Source organism: Loxodonta africana, chromosome 2 (genome assembly GCF_030014295.1).
Source record: "Loxodonta africana isolate mLoxAfr1 chromosome 2, mLoxAfr1.hap2, whole genome shotgun sequence".
NCBI classification, from domain to species: domain Eukaryota; kingdom Metazoa; phylum Chordata; class Mammalia; order Proboscidea; family Elephantidae; genus Loxodonta; species Loxodonta africana.
Genome location: NC_087343.1, coordinates 89363282 through 89379645, shown reverse-complemented (window position 1 = coordinate 89379645; position 16364 = coordinate 89363282). Strand labels below are relative to the sequence as shown.

The 16364-nt window shown below is 35.9% G+C and overlaps 1 protein-coding gene across 1 annotated transcript in view; it reads left to right on the top strand.

Moving 5' to 3' along the window:
* EDIL3 (EGF like repeats and discoidin domains 3) overlaps window positions 1-16364 on the top strand; it is a 524672-nt gene that overhangs the window by 344471 nt on the left and 163837 nt on the right. The window contains exon 6 of the mRNA XM_010588258.2: window positions 3486-3667. Coding sequence (XP_010586560.1) covers window positions 3486-3667 — 182 coding nt within the window. The remainder of the gene's footprint in view (window positions 1-3485; window positions 3668-16364) is intronic.

Below are 16364 nucleotides of genomic sequence, written 5' to 3'. Positions count from 1 at the left end.
TCCAGAGGCCCGTACACACGGATGTTTGCCTCTGATGGGCTTTTCTGATTGGCAACATACAGTATGTAAATGATTTTTGTAAAAACTGTATTTGAAAAAACATGTGGAATTGAGTACTGGGGAAGAAAACTTGTGAAGCTGGCATCAGAGCAATGAGCTAACTAATGTAAAAGTACTCCAGGAAACTGCAAAGCCTAGTCAATAAAATAAAAATATAGCGTGTCAATATATATTTTTTGAATTACGATGTTTTTTCTGAATGAATGAATGTGCATGACTGGTGAAGATTGTGAGCCTTCAGATTACCTCATAGCAGAGTAAACCATGCAAATTTATCTTCAAAATCTACGCGTTGGCTTATATGATAATGCAACAGTTCACAGCCAAAGTGTTTGCTGGAATGTTAGCTAATAAGGGGAGGATGGGAAATTAAGAGTATTGATGAAGTAGACTTACTAAATAGTGTGGTTGATACATAACCTCTGTTTTAAAATGTTTATAAATTCTGTAAGGTTGTCCAGTTCAGCAAAAGGTCTTGAGAAGCACGGAACTAAATTGCACTGAGTTACATCTAAGGCTGTCATGCAGTTTAATTAATCAAGGCTGGCTCTCTAGCTCTGCCAGTCTACTTACTGGCCTACAATTAATGTCTCCCTCCCCGTTTTTCCATCCAAACATTCTACATATCAAAGGCAAGGATCCTAGAGGCTTCTTTAAGGACAATATCCTTAAAAAGCCAGGTTCCTGCAATTGTTTAAAATCAGAGTGTCATCATGGAAGTTTCTTAGTACTTTTATGAAGTCTGCAAAGATTGAAGTTTACAATGGAGAGCAAAATAAAAATCCAAAGAAGCAGCTTTTGGTTTTTCGGCGTTAATTTTTTTTTTTTTTTTTTGGAATTTGAAACTCAGTTATCTATAGCTCCTAGTATTATAATTCTAAAAATGAAGGGCTTCGTAATCCAATGACTTCGAAAAGGGTTAAACAGTTCTAATTATATGTTAAAAAAAAATTATTGTCTAGATTTAACTTATCAGATGAATGATTTATTGTCTATTACAAAGGTTCACTTTTTGCTGAATTAAGTTCATATTTACTATTAAAGTCTGATTAAGATGATTACTTATCCATGTATTTTATCCTTTCAAAAAAATGTTCACAAGTTTTAAAGCCAGTAGAGAAATGTTAGTAACGTGTGTAGAGCTATGTATTGTCTGAGTGTGTAACAGGAAAAGAAGTGTGTTTACAGCTTAATGAAAAAAGGAGACGATTGCCAATGAGAAACATCTTCCTCACTTTTAAAAGATATTATAATCCAGCTCTGGAATTCTTCCTTTTATATTTTCAACATCAATCTGAGCATAAAAATTTGATTAATTACTGACAAATTTTGGACTAAAATAATGATTAAAATCTAAAATGTACTCAATGGCAATCACTGATCCAGGTTTCTGACATTTGGTAATAGTTGTGCACTCCTCTTGTGTTTTCAGAAATTCTAACAAAGAATTTCAATGTATTTTATAATAGGGTAATCATACTTGTAATACAAATCTAAATTGGAAAAAAAATTGAGTTTAGTATGTAAATTGTTAATGAAATTAAGAAAATCAAGTATTACTTTTCACTGTATCAAAACCCTGTACTTTTTGTGAATTTTCCCAAAACTGAATTTAAAATAAAATGTATTGGTTGTACAACATAATTGAAATAATTGGTTTTATTGACATGTACCTGTGAAAAATGTTGAATTGCAGATGTTGTATTCTTTGTATTTTTACAAAACTGAAAATTTTTAGAAAATAAAATATGCTTTCTGATGAAAATATATGAAATAGTTAAGAAATTATATATCTGTATCTATTTTGTATCTATAAGGACATAGAAAACCCTGGTGGTGTAGTGGTTAAGAGCTATGGCTGCTAACCAAAAGGTCTTCAGTTCGAATCTACCAGGAGCTCCCTGGAAACCCTATGGGACAGTTCTGCTCTGTCCTGTCCGGGCACTATGAGTCGGAATTGACTTGATAGCAATGGTTTTTGTTTTTTTTTTTTTAATGGATGTAACGTTTAGATAGAGTTTGACTTCCATTTCTAATCTAAAAATGGAACACTTTTCGTATCTGAAATGTGTCCTTTGAGTAATTTATGCTTTAATCATAAATCTAATAAAAAATTAAAATCATATTTTAATTTTTTATTAGAAAATTTTATTGCTCCCAAATCACAAATTAAAAAAGTAAATAAATAAAAGAAGAAAGTAACTTGTAGAATCCCTATATGTGGAGTAGTGAATTCTGAACTAAAAATGTTGTAAATGTAAATATTGTAATATCTGTTTGCACATTGTCATGTTTAATGTTGTCAGTATTTATTTGATTTTTTATAAAAATAATTTACCTACATACTTTCCATAACTTACAACATATATCAAGTTATTACAATAATATTTTTATGTTGATAAATTTACCATTGATTTTTTGTGTAACTATAACATTTTGATGATGGTTATAAAATTTTAATTTAAAAATGTCTAATAGTGAGAAATGCTAGTTTAATGTAAAAATGCTTTTGCCACAAAACAGATGTATACTAGTCAAGAATTAGCAGATTAAGAGATATTTATTGTGGGTTTACTACTTATGAGGCACTATGCTAATCTCTGGGAATATGAACTGTAAGAGAGGAGTTTTAAGGGCATTATGTGTTTGTTGTCATGGACTGAATTAATGTCCCCCCAAAATGTGTGTATCAACTTGGTTAGGCCATGATTCCCAGTATTCTATGATTGTAGTATTATGTTAAAAGGATTAAAGCAGGATTGTAACACCCTTACCTGGTCACATCCCTGATCCAATGTAAAGAGAGTTTCCCTGGGGTGTGGCCTGCCCCACCTTTTATCTCTCAAGAGATAAAAGGAAAGGGAAGCAAGCAGAGAGTGGGGGACCTCATACCACCAAGAAAGCAGCACCAGGAGCAGAGTGCGTCATTTGGACCCAGGGTCCCTGTGCCTGAGAAGCTCCTCTACCATGGGAAGATTGAGGACAAAGACCTTCTTCCAGAGCCCACAGAGAGAGAAAGCCTTCCCCTGGAGCCGATGCCCTGAATTTGGACTTGTAACCTATGAGACTGTGAGAATATAAATTTATCTTTGTTAAAGCCATCCACTTGTAGTATTTCTGTTATAGCAGCACTAGATGATTTAGACTGTTGTGATCAGAAATCAAAAGGTAACAGAACACAGTGCACAATCATAATGCAAAAAGGAAGTGTCCATTTGGTGATACACTCAAAGAAAAGAGTCATAAAGAACAAGAGTTATTTAGTGTAGCAAACAATAGCAGATTACCAAGTAGATGAGGCTTAAGTGGTATGGTGTTACAAATTAAAATCTCTTAAAAAATATCTCCCACCTAATAGCCACATTTAGAATACGGATTATTTCTAGTAAACTCAACTTTTTTTTTTTTTTCTGATTTGTTCCCAGAATGCTCAGGCCCGTTGGGAATTGAAGGTGGAATCATATCAAATCAGCAAATCACAGCATCATCTACCCACCGAGCTCTTTTTGGACTCCAAAAATGGTATCCCTACTATGCACGTCTTAATAAAAAGGGGCTTATCAACGCCTGGACAGCTGCAGAAAATGACAGATGGCCATGGATTCAGGTAACAAATGGGGATGAGACAAGGGAATTGCCAAGGAATGATCAGAGCCATTTAAAAAAGAAGACAAACGAGAACCCAGAGTGTGATTCTTCCTTGCATTTCCAGAGGAAAGAGTGATGTAGTGAAGAGTCTTAAATTGGCTATATACTCTGAAACTGAAGGGAACTTGCACAATCCTTTGGAAAGTATGTCAAGGTTGTTAAAATTCTTGGGGTGTAAATACCAGTGTTTTAAGGTGAGTATCAAAGGAGCAGGTTTTTACATATGCTATGTGTTTAATATCATAATGTTATCATTTAGCCACTTTTGGCACTTTAAGGAAATAAAAATAATGTCTATTTTTTCTCTGTCTCTAAGAAGTGGTTCCACATGTGCAAATGTGAAATATGCAATGGATTATGATAACAATACCTCAGATGTCATTGGTACCATTTTTCAGCATCTGAGGATGTTTAAATTCACATCTCTCATTTATTCTCATCAAGCAACTTTTTTTTTTATTTTTCATAACAGGAGGAAAGAATGATATACCGAGGCATTAACTGATTTCTCAGATATGACAGGGATAATAGTAATACCAGCATCTTATGTATTTATCCACTTAAACACTTTTGAGCACTTAGCTGGAACGAGATACTAAACTAGACATGGAGAGGAGAGAAAAGATAATCAAACCTTTTTTTCTGTGAGTGGTTATATCTCTGGTAGGGTGAGCACATTAATAACTATGAAACAAGTCAATGATATATGCTAAAGAGAAGAAAAGTACAGCATATACTGGGGGTCAGAGAATGAATTATTATAATTATTCTTATGAGAAAGACTCATGAGGAAGATAGCATTTGAGCTGGGCCTTGAGAGAAGGCTTTCAATAGAGTTTAGAGGCCAAGAGTACAGCCTGATCAAAGATGATGGGTGAGAATCTGGGGAACACCATGTAGAAAACCATGACGAATATAGGGTGCTGGAGACCAAAACCAAACCCAACTCATTGCAGTCGAGTCAATTCCAACTCATAGCAATACTATAGGACAGAGTAGAGCTGTCCCATAGGGTTCCCAAGGAGCAGCTGATGGATTTGAATTACCAGCCTTTTAGTTAACAGCTTGACCTGTCCACCACTGAGCCACCAGGGCTCCATAAGGTACTAGAGAGATGTATTAAAAAATGTTTGATTTAGTGTGCAAGTTCGATGTGCCTTAGAATTCACACTAAAAGGTTTTGACCTTAATTCACATGTGGTGCTATTTAAAACATTTTGATTAGTTTAGGTGGTTGATTTGTTCCATTTATGACATATTTTCAGTCAGTGGTAATTTTTGAAATGGAAATTCATGACCTGACATTATTAAGTACAATGTAAATGGGATGTACTTAATAGAAAAATGCATTTAAATAGAAAAAGACACTGCCTTGTGGCCATTTAGCATGACTTCCATACTTTAGGAACTAGGCCAAAATCTCCTTTAGATACTTCCACTTCTCAGTTTTCTTATGAATTCTTATACACTGTATACGTTTTTTAAAGGAGCCCTGGTGGTACAATGGTTAAAGCACTTGGCTGTTAACTGAAAGGTCAGCCGTTCAAAACCACTACCACCAGCAGCTCCCCAGGAGAAAGATGTAGCAGTCTTCCTTTGTAGAGTTTTACAGCCTTGGAAACCCTATGGGATCACTATGAGTCAGAATTGACTCTTTGGCAGTGGGTTTTTGGTTTGGTATATACATTTTTTAATCCATACAGTTCCATGTAGCTATTCATTGTTCTTATTTTGTGTTTTGCATTTATGTTTGCATGCATTTGCAGAAATAGATTTTTAAATTACACTTGATTTTTCTAAACTATAGTCATATGAGGAGCCCTGGTGGCACAGTGGTTAAAACGCTTGGCTGCTACCCAAAAAGTCAGTAGTTTGAACCCACCAGCTGCTCCACGGGAGAGAAATGTGGCAGTCTGCTTCCATAAAGATTTGCAGCCTTGGAAACCCTATGAGGCAGTTCTACTCTGTCTATAGGGTTGTTATGAGTCAGAACTGACTCAACGGCAATGGGTTTTGTTTTGTTTTATAGCTATATGTGCAAAGAAAATTCCAGGTAATGGAAATGACACATTATTGTTTTGATCACATACTAATAATGATCAAATTAAATTTTAAAACAGACATAGAGAAACCAAAAAAAAAAAAAAAAAATCATTCTAGAGACATTTTTAATGTACCCTAGTAAACTATTCTGAAAAGCATTTTTAGGATTGTGGAAGGCAGTTCAAATCCGCCAGGCGTTCATTGGAAACTCTGTGGGGCAGTTCTACTCTGTCCTATAGGGTCGCTATGAATTGGAATCGACTCAATGGCACTGGGTTTCTGGGTATCATGATAAAACTCTAGAGATTAAAAGTTGTAGTAGAAATCGTAGAACAATTGAGAGATGATGACCCAAGTTTGCATCAGAGTTTCTGTTTGACAAATTATGTTTGTGAGCTTCGGTGATTGCTGTGGTTCCATAAAGAGTAATTAACATACTCTTACAATGTTCTTTTCTAAAGGTACCTTTTCATCAACAGTTCATGTACTGATATTTCACTTTACTTTGTCCCAGTTTGTTGCCTACTTAACATTATGTGGAAACCCTGGTGGCATAATGGTTAAGTGCTACTGCTACTAACCAAAATGTCAGCGGTTTGAATCCACCAGGCGCTCCTTTGAAACTCCATGGGGTAGTTCTACTCTGTCCTATAGGGTCACTATAGTCAGAATTGACTCAACAGCAATGGATTTTTATCTCTTTTTTTTTTTTTGATAACACTGTTCATCATTCTGTCTTTCAAAGTATTTAAGTTGCATTTATCCTGGTGGTGCTAGGTAGAAATTATCACAGCTGTACCTGACAGTGGTTGACTCTCAGATGAATTTAGATTACATATGACTTTGTTTATCACCTTAACAAAATAATGAAATACTTTTTTGCTTTTAAGGGCAGTGAGGTTAATATTTTATTTTTGGCTGAATATAATAATCAACGCTTAGGAAAAAAAGAAAATAAAACGGTTTAATAACTGAGGAATATAGCTCAGAAAACAGCAAAATTTGCCATTGTTATTCAGTAAATACTTCTTAGTTTGTGTGTCAAGCTGTATATTTTGCTATTGTATTCTTAAATAATACCTTATTTTCTAAGTTATTTTTCTAAAAAGAAAAACTCTACCCATTTATTAGAAGAAACTCATATCTAAGAAGCTCTGGGGAGTCTAATCATGTATAAATTGTCTGTGTTTGAGCATTCATTAATTTCCAATGTCACTTAATTTTTTATTTATATTCAGTCCTTCAAATGAAACATTTGAGTACAACTTGCTTATAATGAGCACAGTATTCCCCTAATCTTTCAGGTGTATGACACACACGCAATAATTAGTATTCAATTTCATTTTCATCCTTGCCTTGATGAAATGAAATTGAAATTGCTATTTTAAATTTACACGCTCAGCATGAAATTACTGATAGCATCACAATGCCATAATTGGTTCTGAATTTAAAGCGTTAGAACAATAAATGCCATTAAACAACAATTTTTTTTTCCTTTTTAAAGTTTCTCTGCCCTTTACTTCTTTACCTAAATTTTTTCCAACTATTAAATAACTGCCACATTAAACCAACTGGTGTATTTGGAAACTAGAATACCAGTTACTCTTTCTGACTGATGTGTTAAAAATAGCTACTTTCCTATATTTATGGAAATATATCTTGCATTTCTACTTATAAACATGTAAAAGCTTATTAAACCTTCTGGGTTCTTTGCTAGCTAACTAAGGTCAGTAAGAATGACTACTTACTATTTATTTTTAAGGATAATTATTTCCTATTTCCTGTACATTTTTTTTTTAAATTGCTGTATGGAGTAATATTTTCATTTTATTGTTGTTGGGGTTTTTTTCTCCCCTCCCCCGAGGAGTATTGCTTTTTGTATATACGTTCTTATATATTAGATTCTCAGCCGTTTATTTATTCATCTACTAAACAAACATTTACTGAATGTCTGCTTGTACTCTCCTCTATTCCACGACTGCTGTCGAGTCAATTCCGGCTCATAGAGAATTAGGCACTAGAAAAAAAGACAGCACTTCCCTTCATGATGCTCAGAACTTGGGAAGGAAATAGAAATATAAACAGAGTAAACATGAAAATATCATATGCTCAGCCTGGTCTCACATGCTTTGCTATACATTTCATTTGAACATGGTATTTTATTATATAAAAACAATCAATTTTAGTCGAACCTTAATTAAAATAAAAAATACATTAGCTTAAGAGTTACAGAATACAGGAAGATAAAAATTCCCATTATACTCTGCATTACATAGCTATATTATCACATGCAGATATCAAATGTATATGATATAGGATAATACTTAGGCAAAACCATAATTTTCTTTTGAAAGTTGATTTACCAGTAGTTGTTTCATTACTAGCATTTTATCACTGAGAAAAATGGATTTTGATCCCTTGCTTTTAAATAATTCATTACCCTTTTAGAAAACGTAGTTTTGATATATATATCATTTGTTGTTGTTAGATGCCTTCTAGTCAGTTCCAACTCATAGTGACCCTATGTACAACAGAACTAAACACTGCCCAGTCCTGCGCCACCCTCACAATCATTGCTATGTTTAAGACTGCTATGTTTGCATCTACTGTGTCAGTCTATCCTGTTGAGGGTCTTCCCCTTTTTCCATGACCCTGTAATTTACCAAGCATGATGTCCTTCTCCAGGGACTGGTCCCTCCTGATAACATATCCAAAATACGTGATAGGAAGTCTCACTATCCTCACTTCTAAGAAGCGTTCTGGCTCTACTTCTTCCAAGACAGATTTATTCATTCTCTTGGCAGTCCATAGTATAGTCAACATTCTTTGCTACCACAGTTCAGAAGCATCAATTCTTCCTTGGTCTTCCTTATTTTTTGCCCAGCTTTCACATGCATAGGAGTTTGTGGGTATATTAGTCATTACTTCTTATACTTTAATACGCACAGGAATCCCTAGGTTACTTAGTAAAAATAGAAAAAATTTCTAGATTGCCTCAGAGACGCACTGCCGTCATCCTTGGACCGCACTATGAAACTGCATCTCATCCGCTAGGAAAGCCTGGGTTTATACCTCTCCTGATTTACATCAAAACAAACAAGCAAATAAACAAATGTTTTTGGTTGATAATCTGGGCACTTTGTTGTTGGAACTTCAGGTAGTGATAACAGCCGGAGGTGGAGATCAAGGAAAGAACAGCGAAGAGCAATGAGGAAGGATAGTGGGAAATATGTGACACAGGGAAGAGTGCCTGGACTAGACAGGAGCAGAAGCATGTTATATAGTCTAGTCAGAAGTGAGTCCCAGCTCAGCAGCAATTCATAATCAAGCACTCTTCATCGACCGTGAAATATTTACGTGTTTTCACCAGTTTATGTTCCTAAATAGCTATTAGATTCTTGTTACAAATTTAAAAAAAAAAAAAAAGAATCAGAAGCAAAACAATCTTACTTTTGCATTAAAACAAAAAAGAAAAAAAAAAGCAAGATAGGTGGACCAAGAGGAAAATTATGTGAGGGCAACTGATGTTACAGGTTCACATTTCTAAAGTACAAATTCCATACCTGCGTTTATTTTTAGCTCCATTAGCAGTAGGATTGAGAACACGACAAAAATCATCATTAATTTCAGTTTGAAAGTCTGTATATAATTACGCGTGTAAAAACTTTTTACGTATTTATAGACACCAGGAATTCCTGGATGTACAGGAGCCATTTTTAGAAAACTAGAATTTGAAAAATCATGTTGGTGTTTTTGTATACCGTGGGGTCCAATCCAACTCATAGGGACCTTATCGGACAGAACAGAATTTGCTAGATATCCCCATAGGATTTCCTAGGTCTTTTCTCCTGTGGAGCCCCACTAGGTGCTTCAAACTGCAGGCCTTTCAGTTGGCAACTGAGCAGGCTTAACCATTGTGCCATCAGTAAGTAAACAACTAGAAAAGGGGAGAATAATATATATACATATATATATTTAAGAAGTATGTATATAGGAAACACTGGTGGTGTAGTGGCTAAGTGCTACAGCTGCTAACCAAAAGATCAGCTGTTCAAATCCACCAGGTGCTCCTTGGAAACTCTGTGGGGCAGTTCTACTCTGACCTATAGAGTTGCTATGAGTCAGAATCGACTCAATGGCAACAGGTTTGGTTTTATATATATATATATATATTTCCATTCCTGTTGTTTACTAGCTACGTGACCTTAATTTCAGAGAATTTAATCCATCTTTACTACTTCTTCGTTCAAATAGAAAACATTTTAGCCTGTTTTTTCTAAAACAAACAAAAAATATATGTGTGTAGGTACATATGTGCACATAGAATCCCAGGTATACTCTCAGGTATATTCTTCCTAAACACCTCTTTAAGGCTAATTAGACCTGGACATTAATATGTGGCTTTTTCTAATAATTTTTGACAGTTATTTTCATTAAAGTTTTTATTATAAGTGATCTTTCATACATAGTTGAGTGTATTAATACAAATTTTATTTTATAAAACAAAAACATAGTTAGCATTAAATAAAAATAACTTGATGCCTATGTATTGAAAAATAATATATATGGTCTCTATTTGGTCATTCACCACATGTACACTAATGCTAGCACATGTTGCTTGCATATTAGCTTTGAAGAATTTGTTTTTGTTCATAATTCTAGATTCTATAAGCTATGGTATATGTGGGTATGGTATATGTGGGTACCCATAAAACAATTGTTGCCTAAGTTAAAAGAAGCTGCATCTGGGGTCTTTTCACTTGCCTCTAAGCTGCATACCCACCTCCACTCCCCCTTTCAGCACCCCAGGCTTCACTGATCTGGATTTCTTACTGTTCCCCAAATGCATCAGGCTGCCTTCTGCTGCTGTGCTTGAGCAAATGGACTGCCTGTTTCATCTGTTGACATGTACCAATCTCCTTCAGATTTGGCTCCCTTATTTCCTTCTCTAAAAAGTAGTTTCTGGAAGCCCTGCTTCTCTCTTTATCCCTAAAGATGGCATTAACCCCACTGTCTTGTTTCCCAACTCTCCCTTACGATATATTTCAATCCTAGCAGCTAAAATATCTATAGTCATTTATTTACCTTTCCCTCTCCTTGTCCTAGACTGTAAATAACTTGAAAGCAGGAGTTACACCAGATTTAAATTAATTCCCACAGTGTGCCTTGAGTAAAAAACTATGTTGGCTATATGCAGATGATTGATAGAAGAATAGCAAATGTTGAACAAAATAAATGGAATAGAAGGAAAGTGTTTGTATTCACATGGAAATTATAAAACCCTGAAAGATACTGAGAATACCCTGGCAATTCAGTTTACACTCTCTGTTCAGCTGTTATATACTATAGATTTGAAGTGTGCCATCTAAACAGAATCCTGTTGGTGCCAAATGTAGTACATTCATTGATAATACAAGGAAGGCCTTATCCATCTGGGGAGTAGACGAATCATACTTCCTCCAAATCCCAATGGCCCATGTTTTACTCCATGATTACTACACACCACTTTTACAAGCAGCGTTAATAGGGCATGGGAAATACTTGGCAAGTGTTGGCCTTATGTCAGAATTGACTCAATAGCAAAGGGTTTTGTTTTTTCTTTGGTTTATGTACCAAACACAAAATTTTTGCCTTCTCCTATCCCATTAACATTTTCTTTCTGAAATGTTGAAAATTAAATGTTTAATTTAACTTCTTGCATACTTTTTAAGTTTGTTGTCTTAATTCTACCATAAGATATTGGAAACTTCAGCAAATTATTCTTGTTAAGGCAAACATATCACCTCCCTCTAAGATTAATTTACTTTAGAAAAACTAGTATCTTTAATTCATGCAATTTGTGATTTGTTACCCTTACAGAAGAGTCAAAAGCATAAAACTACACCTCATTGTTATTACTTCTAAAATGTAGAATATAAAGAATTATAAAGAATCACTTTATTACAATTTTAGTACCTATTAAAATTTTAGTAGATAAATTAACAGCTTTATATTAAAAAAATTTTTTTTTCACTGTACATGCTTTTTTTTTTCTATCTGGGCTTCTTTTACAAAAGTTGACATTTGAAGTGTTTTGTGGATCATTTAATTTCTGTTACCTCATGAATATTACCAGAGTGATTTTCTAGTTTATGATACTGGTAGAGTAAAATGAAGATAATTTGAATCAACTGAAAATAGCAACTTGATATTGTCATGAAAAAAGTAATAATAATAAAACATACCAAGTTTAGAGTCTAGTTTTACAGTGTACGTAGATCACATTCAGGGCAGGCTTACTTGCTTCCCTATTTATGTCTCTTCATATGACCATCTAGGCAGCCACTGGGTAATAAATCCCTATTTCTGACACATAGAACTAAAGGAGATAGCAAGAGCTCTGAGACTCTATCATATTTCAGAAATTTCTTATTCTAACTTTTCTCGTCTTCTGCTAAATGCACTCCAGTATTCCCCTGCAAATCTGAATCCAGCTTCAGCCAAAGCTGTTAAACCTGGTTATAAAAACTGCCTATGGAAAATACTGATTATGAATTAGAGTCAGCGACTACCTCGTAATAGGACTGCAGCAGAGCCGCCTGCAAGAACAGAGAGGGCTTAGTGCCAGCCTGTCCTCATGTCCCTAGAGGTGAGAAATGCAGAGAAGCAGGGAGCAAAGTGAGAGTCTGAGCTAAAGGTTCAATTGTCTCTTGATATTTAACTTCTGGGAACCAGTGGGATTACTATTTGGATTGGGCTGAAGGAATCCCTTATTTCCACGGTAGACACTGAACAAATTTGTTCTGCTCCGATGCCTCACAGAAAACCTCCTTGTGTTAAAAAATGTGACTGAGTACCCAGCCACTGGCCTAATTCTAAAAGCTTTCTTTTCTAGAGGCAGCAATTTATTTGAAACCATTTCCATTGGGGGGAGTTCGTTGTTGCTGTTTAAAACTACTGAATGTAGTTAGAATTAAATGTAGGAAATAATGTACTCTGCACTTATACGGAAACCCTGATGGCGTAGTGGTTAAGTGCTACAGCTGCTAACCAAAGGGTCGGCAGTTCGAATCTGCCAGGTGTTCCTTGGAAACTCTATGGGGCAGTTCTACTCTGTCCTATAGGGTCGCTATGAGTCGGAATCGACTCGACGGCACTGAGTTTGTTTGTTTGTTTATTCGTTTAATGCACTCATACTTCAGTTAGAAATGAGTCTCCTCAAGATAGAACTAGGTGCTATTTCCACTGCTTTATATGAACGACTCAGCAGTTCTATATGATAGGTATTGTTCTTATCCATAGTTAAAAAAAAAACAAGCCAAACTCAGTGCCCTCGAGTCGATTCCGACTCATAGCGACCCTATAGGACACAGTAGAACTGCCCCAGAGAGTTTCCAAGGAACACCTGGTGGATTCGAACTGCCGGCCCTTTGGTTAGCAGCCCGTAGCACTTAACCATTATGTCACCAGGGTTTCCTATCCGTAGTCAGATGGGGGAAACATACGCACAGAGAGATAAGTATGTTGTCTGTAGTAGCTGAGCTAGTAAGTAGTAGGATTGAGATTCAAACCCACATGGCTAAGGTGAGAGGTCAGCTCTTAACTATTCCTAACCACTGCACAACACTTTGTGTCACAGCACTATGTACTTGTCTTTTACATTGTGTGTGCATGCTCGCCTCTGCACACGTTCTTGTTGGGTATGGGGAAGTCTTGGATTTCCTAAGACTTTGTAAACAGGCTGTTCTACCCAAAAAATTTATATCTACCCCTAAGCCAGCAATCAACTTATGCCTTGAGGCAGTGGCTCTCAATTTCAAATGTTGTTATTAGGTGTCATTGTGTTGATTCCTACTCATATTCACCCTATGAACAACAGAACGAAACACTACCCAGTCCTGTGCCATCCTCTTGATCCTTGTTATGCTTGTGGCCATAATTCCAGCCACTGTGTCAGTCCATCCTGTTGAGGGTCTTCCTCTCCTTTTCTGATCCTCTACTTTACCAAGCATGATATCCCACTCCTGGAATGGGTCCCTCCTAATAACATGTCCAAAGTATGTGAGATGTAGTCTCATCATCCTTTCTTCCAAGGAGCAAATTTGTTCCAAGACAAATTTGTTCATTCTTTTGGCAGTCCATGGTTTAGTCAACATTCTTCGCCAACATCATAACTCAAAGAAGTCAATTCTTCTTCCGTCTCCCATGTTCAGTGAATATTCCATGTTCATTTCCCAGCTTTTGCATGGATATGAGGCAATTGAAAACACCATGGCTTGGGGTCAGGCGCACTTTAGTCCTCAAAATGACACCTTTGATTTTTAACACTTTAAAAAGGTCTTTTGCAGCAGATTTGCCCAGTGCAATGAGTCTTTAGATTCCTTGACTGCCGCTTCCATGATTGCTGATTGTGGATCTAAGTAAAATGAAATCCTGGACAACTTCAATTATTTTCTCCATTTATCATGATGTTGCTTATTGGTCCAGTTGTGAGTATTTTTGTTTTCTTTATGTTGAGGGGTAATCCATACTGAAGGCTGTAGTCTTTGATCTTCGTCAGTAAGTGCTTCAAGTCCTTTTCACTTTCAGCAAGCAAAGCTGTGTCATCTGCATATGACAGGTTGTTAATGAGTCTTCCTCCAATCCTAATGCTCTGTTCCTCTTCATATAGTCCACCTCAGATTATTTGCTCACCATACAAATTGAATAAGTATGGTGAAAAATACAATCCTGACATACACCTTTCCTACTTTAAACCATGCAGCATCCCCTCATTTTATTAGAACGACTGCCTCTTGATCTATGTATAGGCTCCTCATAAGCACAAGTAAGTGTTCTAGAATTTCCATTCTTCACAATTTTATCCATAATTCGTTATGATCCACATAGTCCAATGCCTCTGCATAGTCAATAAAACACAGGTAAACATCTTTCAGCCAGGATCTATCTGACATCAGCAATGATGCCCCTGGTTCCATATCCTTTTCTGAATCCAGCTTGAATTTCTGGCAGTTGCCTGTCGATATACTGGTGCAGCCATTTTTGAATGACCTTCAGCAGAATTTTACCTGCATGTGACATTAATGATATTTTTCTATTATTTCTGCATTCTGTTAGATCACCTTTCTGTGGAATGGGTACAAATTTGGATGTCTTCTAGTCAGTTGGCCAGGTAGGTGTCTTCCAAATTTCTTGACATAGGTGAGTGAGCACTTCCAGTGCTCCACCCATTTGCTCAAACATCTCAATTGATATTCTGTCAATTTCTGGAGCATTGTTTTTTGCCATTCCTTTCAGTGCAGCACAGACTTCTTCTTTCAGGACCATCATTTGTTGATCAAATACTACCTCTCAAAATGATTGAACATCGATGAATTCTTTTTGATATAGTGACTGTGTATTTCCTCCATCTCCTTTTGATGCTTCCTGTGTTGTTCAGTATTTTGCCCATGAAATCCTTCACTATTGCAACTTGAGGCTTGGATTTTTTTTCTTCAATTCTTGCAGCTGGAGAAATGCCTGGAGTATTCTTCCCTTTTGGTTTTCTAACTCCAGGTCTTTGCACAAGTCATTATAATACTTTACTTTGTCTTCTCAAGCCACCCTTTGAAATATGTTCAGCTCTTTTACTTCATCATTTCTTCCATTCCCTTTAGCTAGTGGGCATTCAATAACAAGTTTCAGAGTCTCTTCCGACATTCATTTTAGTCTTTTCTTTCTTTCCTGTCTTTTAATGACCACTTGCTTTCTTCATGTGTGATGTCATTCCAGAGCTCTTCTGGTCATTAGAGCTCAATGCATCAAATTTACTCTAGAAATGCTCTCTAACTTCAGGTGGGATATTCTCAAGGTCATACTTTGCCTCTCATGGACTTGTTCTAATTTTCTTCAGCTACAGCTTGAACTTGCATATGTGCAATTGATGGTATGTCCAGCAGTCAGTCCCTGGCCTTGTTCTGACTGATGATACTGAGCTATTCCGTCGTCTCTTTCCACAGATGTAATCAGTTTGACTCCTGTGTATTCCATCTGGTGAGGTCCAAGTGTAGAGTCACCGTTTATGTTGTTGAAAAAACACATTTGCAGTGAAGAAGTCTTTGGTCATGCAAAATTCTTTCATGTGATCTCCAGTGTCATTTCTATCACCAGGGCCATATTTTCCAACTACAGGTCCTTCTACTTTGCTTCCAACTTTAGCATTACAATTGCCAATAATTATTAATGCATCCTGATTGCATGTTTGATCAATTTCAAACTGAAGAAGTTGGTAAAAATCTTCAATTTCTTCATCTTTGGCCTTAGTGATTAGTGAGTCAATTTGAATAATAGTCATATTAACTGGTCTTCCTTGTAGGCATATGGATATTATCCTATCACTGACAGCATTGTACTTCAGGATAGATCTTGAAGTGTTCTCTTTGATGATGATGCAACACTATTCCTCTTCAAGTTGCCATTCCTGGAATAGTAGACCATATGATTGTCTGATTCAAAATGACCAATACCAGTCCATTTCAGCTCACTAATGCATAGGATATTGATGTTTATGGATTCCATTTCATTTTTGATAATTCCCAATTTTCCCGGCCTTATACTTTGTACATTCTACATTCTGATTATTAATGGATGTTTGC